The sequence below is a fragment of the Microcaecilia unicolor genome, chromosome 7 (genome assembly GCF_901765095.1).
Source record: "Microcaecilia unicolor chromosome 7, aMicUni1.1, whole genome shotgun sequence".
Taxonomy (NCBI): domain Eukaryota; kingdom Metazoa; phylum Chordata; class Amphibia; order Gymnophiona; family Siphonopidae; genus Microcaecilia; species Microcaecilia unicolor.
In genome coordinates, this window is record NC_044037.1 from 103373007 (window position 1) to 103385491 (window position 12485).

The following is a 12485-nucleotide window of genomic DNA, read 5'->3' on the forward strand; positions in this document are numbered from 1 at the left end:
TGATAGTTAAAACTTGGTCCTGTTTTCCTTTCTTATCATTCTGATTCAGTATTCCTCAGTGTCATATATAATCAGCCAGATATTCAAAGGCTCTTATGTGGGTAGCACCGCAGACCGGAGCTATCCCATTTTCAGCAGCATTATTTATTTATGTATTTATACAATGATAGAACATTCTTCATCATGATGAACAGTAATGCGGTGTACAACATAAACAAGCATTGCAATAGCAAAAACCACAGGTACAAGTTAATTAGTTAGTGGCAGTATTAAGTCCACAAACAGAAAGCTTTTCAGATCAGGGGTATAGCCAGACACCCAATTTTGGGTGGGCCTGAGCCCAAAGTAGGTGGGCATGACAATTTCACCACCTGCCTGACATCTCCCCCCCACACACACACACAGGCGATCGGGGATCACTTAACTCCACTCCCCCGAGTCCCCTGGTACCTTTAAATCCATTAGGTCTTCACTGGCAGTGAGCAGCAAATCATTCCCCTTGCTTGCGCCAGCTCCGAGACTTCCCTCTGACACAACTTTCTGGTCCCATGCCGGCCTGAGCCTTCCCTCTGTTGCATCAGAGGGAAGGCTCAGGCCGGCATGAGCAGGGGAAATGTGTTGCTGCTCACTGCCAGCAAAGAACTAAAGGATTAAAAGGTACTGGAGGGGGTGGGGGTAGTCGGGGACTTGAATTAAGTGACACCCCCCCGAACTCCTGGATGGAGAGACTTTGGGAGTCTTCAGCTGGCAGGACTTGGGGATTCCAACCAGCCACATCGCTACTGGGTGGGCCTGAGTCCAAAGTGTGTGGGCCTGTGCCACTGATTCAAATAAGTTATGACAGTAAGAGGCTGTCCCTTTCCAATTAGAGGAGTAGCAGACAACCCTATTATATTACCTCTGGCACCTCTAGCCTCAAATATGCACTCAACTTGTCTGTACAGTGGTTATATCAAGATACAGCTCCTGGCTGACATGTTACATCACAATTAGCTCTGGGATGTGAGTCATAGGCATGGGGTCCCAAGAAAGGAGCCCAGGGGCTACAAGGTAAATTCCACTGGGCCTCAAAGGTGGAGAAGGGTGCAAAGACAGAGTCCAAGCTGACAGCTCCACAGACAGGTGAGAATCTCTCTTGCTGGCTGGGAGGTGGCAAACTATTTGGGATGCCACCAGGGCTCAACACTGCTGCTGGATATGCATGGCTGAAATGAAAGAGAGAGAGAAAGAGAAAAAAAATGTACAAGTTACAACACTGCAAATAGAGGAATGCACAATGTCACTTTCTCAAACAACATTCCATCTAAAAGGCATTTGTTCAGAGCTGAATATTGACTGGATAGCTGAGTCAGCAGAGACTAGAACTTGGAACACTATGAAAATTCTTCAGATAAATCAGTTGGCAGTGAAAAGAACATCATTTAAGATCTCATTCATTGTTTTCCCATTTTATTCCAAGCTCAGTAGGAACCAGGGCTGGGATACAGTGCCACAAACTTCGATTACTACCACCCAGGGACTTTTTAACTTTTATTTTATATTCTACTCCAATGCACTTCATCTGGTCATTGAAGAGAAGATTCTAAGTCTGTGCTTTATCTGGAACCCAGCAATTATGTTCTCTAATTGTGGTCACCAGGTTTCATCCTTCAACAATGATCCCGACTCCCTCTCCTTATCCCCAGAGAGCTATGAATTAGAGAATGACATGGGGACAGGGACAGAGCCCACAGGGACGGGGTGGGGACAGAGCCTGAGGGGACAGGACGGGGACAGATCCCACAGGGACAGGTGGGGATGGGGACAGAGCCCGTTGTGATGGGGACAAACTTTGTTCCCATGCCATTTTCTACTTTGAAGCCTGTTAATGAACTGGACTGTTATTTGTGTTTGAGCAATGCAGACAATGATATTTAGATTTTTCAGAAAAATAAGCAAAAGTGCTAGCCAGAACTAGCAAAATTTGTATGGGGGATCCTGTACATTCCTGCTACCAGCACATCTTCTAAGAAGCTATCTTCTATTGCAGGAAGGATTGTGGAAGACAGGAGAGCTAGACTGGTTTCTGAGATTGATGATGAATTATTCATCCACAAATTAAAAAATCATAGCAATGCTTTATAGGGCATATTTCTCCCCCACTAGGGCCTACAGAACAGGTTGTACTTTGTACCCCTGGACATTTTAACAGGGTAGATTAGGATTCCTTGGGGTAGTAGAAGTCAGCTATTGTTGGGGCTGTAAGTGTGGTTTTGGTGGTGGTGGTGGTAGAGGGGCTATTATAGTTGCTCGTTGCTTATAAATCACAAATACAAAACAATAATAACAACAGTTGCACAGCATATTGTGCCATTCCATACTTTAAGAAAAAGATTTAAATATAAAATCATGTGTTCGCGACTTCTACAGATGAGGACAGAGCCCACAGGGATGGGGAGGGGACAGACACAGAGCCCATGGGGACGGAACAGGGATGGAGACAGAACCTGCGAGGATGGACCGGGACGGAGACATAACCCACGAGGATGGGGACAAACTTTGTCCCTGTGTCATTCTCTACTATGAATGCTGTCTCTGCAGCCAGGACTGGCCCAACCATAAAGCAAGACTAGGCATTTGACTAGGGCAGCAGCTAGAATCAAAGCAAAATAATAGGTATTGACAGTCACACAAACACATACTTTAACCTGCATGTTTATAGGATGCTTATGCGATGATCATGATTGTTGAGTTTATTCTCAGAATCTTGAGGGGAGGGGGAGTTTTCAGGTTAGGGGCTCTGAAAATTAATTGAGGAGGGCATAAAGCTGAAGGTTTGCCTAGGGAGCCCACCACCCTTGCACCAGCTCTATTTTCAGCATAATCAGTTCCTGTTAACCTAGAGACCAGAAGACCCAACTCAAAGAAAAAAATGGGACCCTTATGTACAGCACTGCAACTGAGCCACCAGGCTGACTCTATTAATCATTTTGAACATTCTTCCTCACTTAATCCATCCCTAATCATTACTGAATAAAAAATATAGCAGACCCCTTGAGACCAAGCAGCCAGAAAACTACATGTGGGATGACCATGAGCTCTAGATAAATCAGGGGAAGACTGAGTCTGCCCTGGTTTTTTTTACCCCCTCTTTATCTGTGGATGCATTCATTGTTCCTTAAACAATTTCCAGCTACACATCCATTGACACAATGAAGTGCAATCAGACCTGGCTAAACTAGCTGAGCATCTTACCTAAATACAGGTCACACAGAACAGCAAGGAAATTACTGTCTACTAGATGAGAAATAAAAAGTAGTCTGATTTCAAAGGGAATGTAAAAGCCTCAGAGAGATTAATGTACAACCAGGCAATGGAGTGGAGGAGTGGCCTAGTGGGTAGAGCACCAGTCTTGAAATCCAGAGGTGGCTGGTTTAAATCCCACTGCTGCTCCTTGTGATCTTGGGCAAGTCACTTAACCCTCCATTGCCTCAGGTACAAACTTAGATTGTGAGCCCTCCTGGGACAGAGAATACCTGAATGCAACCCACCTTGAGCTACTACTGAAAAAGGTGTGAGCAAAATCCAAATAAATTATTTGAGATTCTGTTGCTACTATCTGAGATTTTACCTGGAATGTTGCTACTATTTGAGATTCTAGATGGAATGTTGCTACTATTTGAGATTCTGGATGGAATGTTGCTACTATTGGAGATTCTACATGGAATGACATGGAATGTTGCTATTCCACTAGCAACATTCCATGTAGAAGCCTGCCCTTGCAGATCAGCAACGCGGCCGCGCAGGCTTCTGTTTCTGTGAATCTGACGTCCTACAATGTTGCCGAGTGGCCTAGTGGTTAGAGCACCAGTCTTGCAATCCAGAGGTGGCTGGTTCAAATCCCACTGCTGCTCCTTGTGACCTTGGCCAAGTCACTTAACCCTCCATTGCCTCAGGTACAAACTTAGATTGTGAGCCCTCCTGGGACAGAGAAATATCCAGTGTACCTGAATGTAACTCACCTTGAGCTACTACTGAAAAAGGTGTGAGCAAAATCTAAATAAATAATTAACCTGGCCTAGGTAACATGGCATTATCTATAATCCATGCTGTGGGAATACAAAACATCCCTCAGCCAGAAAAGAGCAGTGCACTTAAACTTCTGATCCAAATCCAGGATTTAAACTCATCAAGATTAGGCCCGCTCCTACTTGGCCTTAATCAAGTATTCATATGACACAGCCTGCTGTAAGGCAAGTAACTGTTTAAAAAAAACTATATGTAGCAGGACCATCAGGTCCAGAGGCCAACAGGAAGTCTTAAACAACATCTTTATGTGAACACTTCAGTGTGAACAGTGAGATTTTCCCCCTTCCTCCTCCTTCCCCCTTTTTTTATGAGGTCCCTTAAATTCTTCTAAAAGAAAACATAAAATCCTAGACACAATCAGTTTCACATCCCCTTCTTGAACATTTGAGTATAAACTTTTGGTACTCTAGTAGACAACCATGAGTATCTGTGGATAGAGGCTGGATTATGCTGAACCATCCTCACAGTGGGATTCGTACCGTGGCCTGATCATGTAACAAGGTGTTTCCATGAGTAGTTTCAGTTAAAGATGCTGTAGCCTCTGGTGTCAGCTGTATCTGCTAGGACTATATGTCTCTGTTCAGGTGTTGCATCTAACCCACTTGTGATTGAGTCAAATAAAGTTGTTGTAGACTTCTGGAATTGATTGTAGCAGTCTTCAGGTTCTACTGGTAGAATTTCCTCACTCTGTCTGCACTAGATATGAATGGGATATACCACTGGCTCTTTATACCACAGATATAGGGCCCCACCCTGTTTCTGTATCTCCTGTTACCCTTATCTGTCTAGGAGGGAGAGTGATTGTAGATGGCTAGTTAGCTTATGGATCACACTTCTTGACAAATTCTAGATTCAGCCATTTAGGTGTCAATAGCCTCACCAAAGAATATAGAACAAATCAGAGGATCTGTAAACCGCCTTGCTGGGCTCTCTCTGTAGCTGTGGCTAGGGGGGGGGGGGGGGGGGTCATCTGATAGCTAAGTTAAAGTTTACAGGATTGATTATTCTTTTGTATCATTTTAGAAATGTGTACAATGTGTTCAACCATCCTATTTTCTTGTGGGTAGCATGGACTTCTGATTATATGCTCAACATTACTTATCTGTACAAATTCATTAAACACAGTTGAGGAAAACTGGGGGCCATTGTCTATTACTAAGGCCTGAGGCAGGTCAAACCTAGCAAAGGTATGCTGTATTCTGGCTATAACAGCAGTACTGGTGGTTGTAGGGAGCTGCAGGATATCAGTCCAGTGAGAATACTACTACTACTACTACTTAACATTTCTAGAGCACTACTAGGGTTACGCAGCACTGTACAAATTAATAACTAAGGACGGTCCCTGCTCAGAAGAGCTTACAATCTAAAGGACGAAATGTCAAGTTGGGGTAGTCTAGATTTCCTGAGTAGAGGTGTTGTGATTAGGTGCCCGAAAGCGACATTGAAGAGGTGGGCTTTGAGCAATGATTTGAAGATGGGTAGGGAGGGGGCCTGGCGTATGGGCTCAGGGAGTTTGTTCCAAGCATGGGGTGAGGTGAGGCAGAAAGGGCGGAGCCTAGAGTTGGCGGTGGTGGAGAAGGGTACTGAAAGGAGGGATTTGTCTTGAGAGCAGAGGTTACGGGTAGGGACGTAAGGGGAGATGAGGGTAGAGAGGTAAGGAGGGGCTGCAGATCGAGTGCATTTGTAGGTTAGTAGGAGAAGCTTGAACTGTATGCGGTATCTGATCGGAAGCCAGTGAAGTGACTTGAGGAGAGGGGTGATATGAGTATATCGGTCAAGGCGGAAGATAAGACGTGCGGCAGAGTTCTGGATGGACTGAAGGGGGGATAGTTGGCTAAGTGGGAGGCCGGAGAGGAGTAGGTTGCAGTAGTCAAGGCGAGAGGTAATGAGAGAGTGGATGAGAGTTCGGGTGGTGTGCTCAGAGAGGAAGGGGCAAATTTTGCTAATGTTGTAGAGGAAGAAGCAACAGGTTTGGCTATCTGCTGGATATGCGCAGAGAAGGAGAGGGAGGAGTCGAGGATGACACCGAGGTTGCGGGCAGATGAGACGGGGATGATGAGGGTGTTATCAACTGAGATAGAGAGTGAAGGGAGAGGAGAAGTGGGTTTGGGTGGGAAAACAATAAGTTCAGTCTTGGCCATGTTCAGTTTCAGGTGGCGGTTGGACATCCAGGCAGCAATGTCGGATAAGCAGGCCGATACTTTGGCCTGGGTTTCCGCAGTGATGTCTGGTGTGGAGAGATACAGCTGGGTGTCGTCAGCATAAAGATGATAGTGGAAACCATGAGATGAGATCAGGGAGCCTAAGGAAGAGGTGTAGATTGAAAAAAGGAGGGGCCTAAGGACAGATCCCTGAGGAACTCCAACAGAGAGCGGGATAGGGGAGGAGGACGAACCATGAGAGTGTACTCTGAAGGTACGATGGGAGAGATAAGAGGAGAACCAGGAGAGGACAGAGCCCTGGAACCCAAAGGAGGACAGTGTGTCAAGAAGTAGGTTGTGATTGACAGTGTCAAAAGCGGCGGATAGGTCGAGTAATATGAGGATGGAGTAGTGACCTTTGGATTTGGCGAGGAACAGGTCATTGCAGACTTTAGATAGTGCCGTTTCTGTCGAGTATAGGGGGCGAAAGCCGGATTGAAGCGGATCGAGGATGGCATGAAAGGAGAGAAAATCAATGCAGCGGCTGTGAACAGCGCGCTCAAGTATCTTGGAGAGGAAGGGTAGGATGGAAATGGGGCAGTAGTTGGAGGGACAGGTAGGGTCAAGAGATGGTTTTTTGAGGCGTGGTGTGACCACAGCATGCTTGAAAGTGTCCGGGACAGTTGCAGTGGAGAGAGAGAGGTTAAGGATATGACAGATGGTGGGGGTGATAGTAGGAGCGATGGTGCTAAGTAGGTTGGTGGGGATGGGGTCTGAGGAACAGGTGGTGGATTTCGAGGAGGAGAGGAGATGGGCGGTTTCCTCTTCGGTGATATGAGTGGAGGAGTGGCCTAGTGGTTAGGGTGGTGGACTTTGGTCCTGAGGAACTGAGTTCAATTCCCGGCACAGGCAGCTCCTTGTGACTCTGGGCAAGTCACTTAACCCTCCATTGCCCCATGTAAGCCACATTGAGCCTGCCATGAGTGGGAAAGTGTGGGGTACAAATGTAAAAAAAAAAAAAATATCAGGAAAAGAGGAGAAGGAGGCCTGGGTTGGTTGGTTGAGAGAGTGGGTTATAGGATGAAGAGGAGGAGAAGGTTTGGTGGTGAATTCGAGGTTGATCTTCTGGACCTTGTCACGGAAGTAGTCGGCCAGAGATTGAGGAGAGAGTGAGGGGGGGTGGGAGCAGAGGGCACTTTGAGGAGGGAGTTGAGGGTGGCGAAGAGACGACGAGGATTAGAGCTGAGGGAATTAGTCAATTGGGTGTAATAGTCCTGTTTGGGGAGGAATAGGGAGAATTGGAAGGAGGATAGCATGAATTTGAAGTGAATGAAATCAGTATGGGTGCGAGATTTCTTCCAGAGGCATTCAGCTGAACGGGCGCAGGAGCGAAGGTATCGGGTGCAAGGGTGTCAGGCCAGGGCTGGGGATTGGTACGCCTTGTGGGACGGGAGATGGACGGTTGCAAGGGTTGTCTAGAGCAGAGGAGAGAGTGGCATTGTAAGTGGAGACAGCTTTGTCAACAGATTCGGAGGACATGATGGAAGGGAGGAAATCAGAGATACTAGAGGATAAGGTGAGGGGGTCAACAGCCTGGAGATTTCTGGAAGTAGTATTTAGTGTTGGGCGAGAATGAGGGAGAGGGTGCTGAAGTGTGAATGTGATTAGGTGATGGTCAGAGAGAGGAAGAGCTGATGTGCGGAAATTGGAGGGTGAGCAAGTAAAAGAGAGGACAAGATCAAGACAGTGGCCAGATTTGTGAGTAGGGGTGGAGGAGCTCAGTTGGAGGTTGAAGAGGAGGTAAGAGTGAGGAACTGAGAAACATATGAGTCAGTTGGGTTATCAATGTGTATGTTGAAGTCACCAAGAATGAGGGATGGGGATGAGGGCTCAAGAAAAACAGAGAGCCAGGCATCGAAGTCGGTAAGGAAGGAAGGGAGGAACTTATTAGGGGGGCGGTAAATGACTGCAACTCTGAGTGGCAGCGGGTGGAATAGACGGATGGAGTGAACTTCAAAGGATGAGAAGCAGTGAGACTGAGGTAGGTGGAGAGGTTGAAAACTGCAGGAGGGCGAAAGTAGTAGCCCGATGCCGCCTCCGCGACCAACTGGGCGGGGCAAATGGGAGAAAAGATAGCCTCCGTGGCATAGGGCCGCGATTGAGGCAGAGTCATCAGGGGTGAGGCAGGTTTCAGTTTTCTCTTAACTCTCTTGCCAGTAATCAACTATAATTAAGAAATGTTTTCCAGAAAATTTGCATAGATCTGCCACTTGTCTGCCACTAATCCAATAGGATGGCTGTCATGAGAGGTTTTTTTCCCTCTGGTTTATTGTAGCAGAACGGGTAGTATAAAACACCTTATTGGATATCTTCCCAATACCTGACCATCAGACTAAAGTTGTAGCTTTCTCAAAAGCAGTAACATAGCCAGAAATGAATATTAAGAGAAGGGTGGCCAATGTTAACATGATTTTTTCAGCTGTCAGGGCTTGGGGATCCCCACCCATTGCCATGACCCTGCTCAATACTTTGTCCTTGGTAGTCTTAATGGATGTTCTATGTCATGTCTTTTCTGAGTTTCTTGGGGATTACTACCCTGGATCTATTGATGAAAAAGAGATTCTCCTATCTATTCTTGTTCCTTAAGTAAAACTTTGGCTCCCTCAGCCACAGCTAAGTTACCATCTGGCCAGTCATCTTTTATGTATTTTACATGTACTGCAATTTCATATCATCTGCAGTTATACCACAGATATATTCAAAAATGGATTTCTTCATGGGATGATGGCCATTATTTCCACAATAAAGGCCTAGATCTCATCTTCCAGATGTCTCTCCAGGTGTAGCCAGTTGAAAAGGCACAAAAAGCAGCTTAAGGCCATTGTCCTTTAAAGTCACACTGTGTTCACTTGGAAGTCCCTGTTTGGGTGTTATTTCTGTTGCCAGGTCTATAATTAGAAAAGAGGACGTGTGGCTCCAGAACAATTTTTGTATTTTGTTGGGTCCCGAGGGTGCAAAGGGGTACTCTCTCCAAGGGCCTAGGGAGTTGAAGTGACAGTATGGTCATTGAGTGGTGATGCATTTAGAGGGTCTCAGAAATAAATCCACAGTGTACACAGATCTGTAACATGAAACTCCATTCTCAGAAACGCCAAGGGTGGCCCATCCCATTGCTGGAGATTTACCACTGCAATGCTGGAGATTGAAGGCCAAATGAGTGAATTTTTCTCGCAGGCCCCAGCCATGTCTAAAAGTAATTCTGGCAGTTCATGCACATTACAAAAACTGGCATGTTCCAATCAATAATAGAAAATAAAATTCTTTTTTTTCTACATTTGTTGTCTGGTCATTTAATTTTCCGCATCATGGTTGTCCCAGTCTCTGGTTTCTGCTTTCCTCTGTTTTCTCTTAACTCTCTTGCCAGGACCTCTTGGTCCATTTGGCATTTCTTCTCCCTACATGTCCACTATCCATCTTCCCTCTGTGTCACTATCACTCTGTTTAGTACTTCCTATGTCCCTGCTCCTATCCTCCCACCATGTTAAGTATTCCTCTTCTCTGTTTCTGTATTCTTGCCCTATCCAGTATTATCCTTCTGTGTCCCTATCCCCCCTCATATGACATTATCCCTGTGTGTCCCAATCCCCCATCCACCTGCCCAACATCTCTCTCCCCTTCCTTATAACTTCCTCTCCAGGAATTCAGGAAAGGTCCCTCTCTTTCCTGCCTCTGACTCCACTTCTCATGGGACCACTATCTATTTCTGTTCCTCCTCCCATCACAGATCCCAGTCATATTTCATTTCCTTTTCTCTCTCTTCTAACCCCTTCCTCCAGTTCCCTCCTTTTCTCTGCAGGTCCTGCATCCTCTGGCTCTCCCCTCTTTTATGTTATGACAGGTCTCACTCCCTTCCCTCCTTCCTCCTCCCTCTTCCTTCTCTTCTCCCCTCTCCACCTCACCCCACAGGCAGTCTGGCATCTCTCTTCTTCCCTTCCCTCCCCCTGTTTGGTACCTCTATCCTTCCCATCCCTCCCCAGCGATAATGTGGTTGCTCTTTAGTCCCCCATGTGACGGAGTCAGAAAGAGGTCTATAAGAAGAGGTAAATAAAAACACTCCCTTCCCCCCTTTCCAATCCACCCTCCATACCCAGAATGTTCCCCAATCTCTTCTCCTCCATTTCTCTGAGCCCAGCATGCCCTCAAACTCCCCTTACACCATATCCAGCACATTCCTCCAATCTCTCCTCCAGTCCCACATTCCTCCGTATCCAGAAAGTCATCCTGATCTCCTTTTCCCGCTTTCCTCCTTGCCCAGTGTGTCCCTCTATCTCCCTTCCCACCTTCCTCCATGCTCAGCATGTCCACGATCTTCCCTTCTACCCTTCTCATGCCAGCGTTGTCCCTCCGATTTCCCTTCCCACCTTCCTTGCTGCTGCTTGCTGAGCTGCAAAGTATTGAGCAGCAGCGATTCCCAGCCACTGCAGTGCTGCCCGTGCTGGCTCTGCTCCACAGTTTAAAATGTTGGCTGTAATCTCTCGCAGTAGTCTCACAAGAGTTTGCGGCCACCATTTTAAACTGTGGATCGGAGCCGGCGGGGGCAGCAGCAGCTGAGGATCGATGCCGCATGAGCAGACACCAAAGTCATCTCCTCGAGTTTCAGTGCGTGAGAGGAAGGGGCTTTGGCTGGCGTGTGAGCTGGAGTCGGGGGCCCAATGTGGATGTCACATGCAAAATGCATGTGACTTGGTATGTCTGCATTCTACTGAACATAACCTGAAGTCCAACAATTGCTGTACAGTAGCTTTCTCCAAGGTAAACTCCAAACAGCATTTACAGTTCTTTTAGGATGGTTAAGCAGATAGATTTTTCCCTTCTCCTAGGATAACTCTCACACATTCTCTGACACACTTGTCCTCTCTCTGTATCTCTCAGAACAACTGTCTTCCTTGGAAACTATAGGTTGTTCTCTTCTCAACCCTCTGCTTTGTTAACTTCTGAAGACTCCCACCCTTCAACTTATCTCCAGTGTCATATCACCGGGCTCCTCACTCCAGGTGGCAGGAATAGTTCGCAGGGAAAAGTCTCCAGTCTCAATCTTTTCAGTTGTCCTGGATTTTTCAATCCAGACACACACCAACAACTTTCTCCTTATTGGGAAGTTTTACCCCTATGGCTCATTTCTCGGGGTATCCCCTATGACTCTTCACTAGTGATTGCTCTGCTTTTCCTTTGCCCTAGTACTTGCATAGCGCTGCACAGCCCTACTAACAGGATCCACACTAGGGAGAGAGAAAATAAAGTACCTGTATGGAATATGTAAACTACTTTGGTTGTACCACAGAAAGGCGTTATATTACGAATCAAACAAAACAAACCTGTATCTGCCTGGCAGAAAACAGACCAAAAGACAAAAACTTGTCTTCAGGTGCCCTCTTTTTCCTTGGGCCTGAAACCTGGATGATCCTCCAGGGCCTACCCTCTCCAAGGCCTGAGGATTCCCACTGATGAGTATTTAGCCTGCTTTATAGAGAGGCAGAAAAGAAGCAAAAGACCCTTTCCCTCCAAAATCTTGGCCTAAAATAACCCAATAACCCTCTAGCTCCTCCCCTGGGCACATCGTATTTGGGAATCAGCTAGAACCATCTCCCTAAAGTCAGAAAAATTCACCTTCTGATGCAAAGGCTTGTAGTGACACCCAGATCACACAAAGAGAAAGCATCAGCAAACTGGTACACACTGTGCTATGACTGGAACTCAGACATATATATCAACAAGCATTAGCAGCACAGGGAGCTTTGTCAGCATCTTCTTCCAGTTCTTACTTTCCTTTCAAAGCTATAAAAGGCTTTAGTTGTGCTCTGATAGTCAATGAAGAAAACATTTGCATCCAAATTCATTTTAAATGACCCTGCTGTCTCTCCGGAGCTTAGGCTCATGAGCTCACCAACTCATCCTCTAGAATCATTTCTTAAGTTGATATGGCAAGCCCAGAAACAGAAAATCTACTTGACTATGCTTGAGTCTAGGAGTAACTAGGCATGTTGTGTTTTGCAAAATGGCCTAAAACCTATGCCTTAGGTGGCCTTATCTAACTAGTTAAGAGGCAACTCTACAATTGGCACTTCTATTTAGGTGCACCAAGAACACATGGTAGGAGCTAATTCTGTAACAGCACCTGGGTGTCCATATTCCATTATAGAATAGTAGCGTAACAATAGTATCAGCACATCTAACATTTACACGCTAGCAGTTATACCAGCCTTAGAGATGGCATAA

General features: G+C 46.2%; 1 protein-coding gene across 1 annotated transcript in view; it reads right to left on the minus strand.

Annotated features, from left to right (window-relative positions):
• Nucleotides 1-819: 819 nt before the first annotated feature.
• The window catches only part of LOC115475059 (T-box transcription factor TBX6-like), a 51316-nt gene continuing 39650 nt past the window's right edge, over nucleotides 820-12485 (minus strand). Inside the window, exon 8 of the mRNA XM_030210797.1 lies at nucleotides 820-1205. Within this exon, the coding sequence (XP_030066657.1) occupies nucleotides 953-1205 (253 nt within the window). The 3' untranslated portion in view covers nucleotides 820-952. The remainder of the gene's footprint in view (nucleotides 1206-12485) is intronic.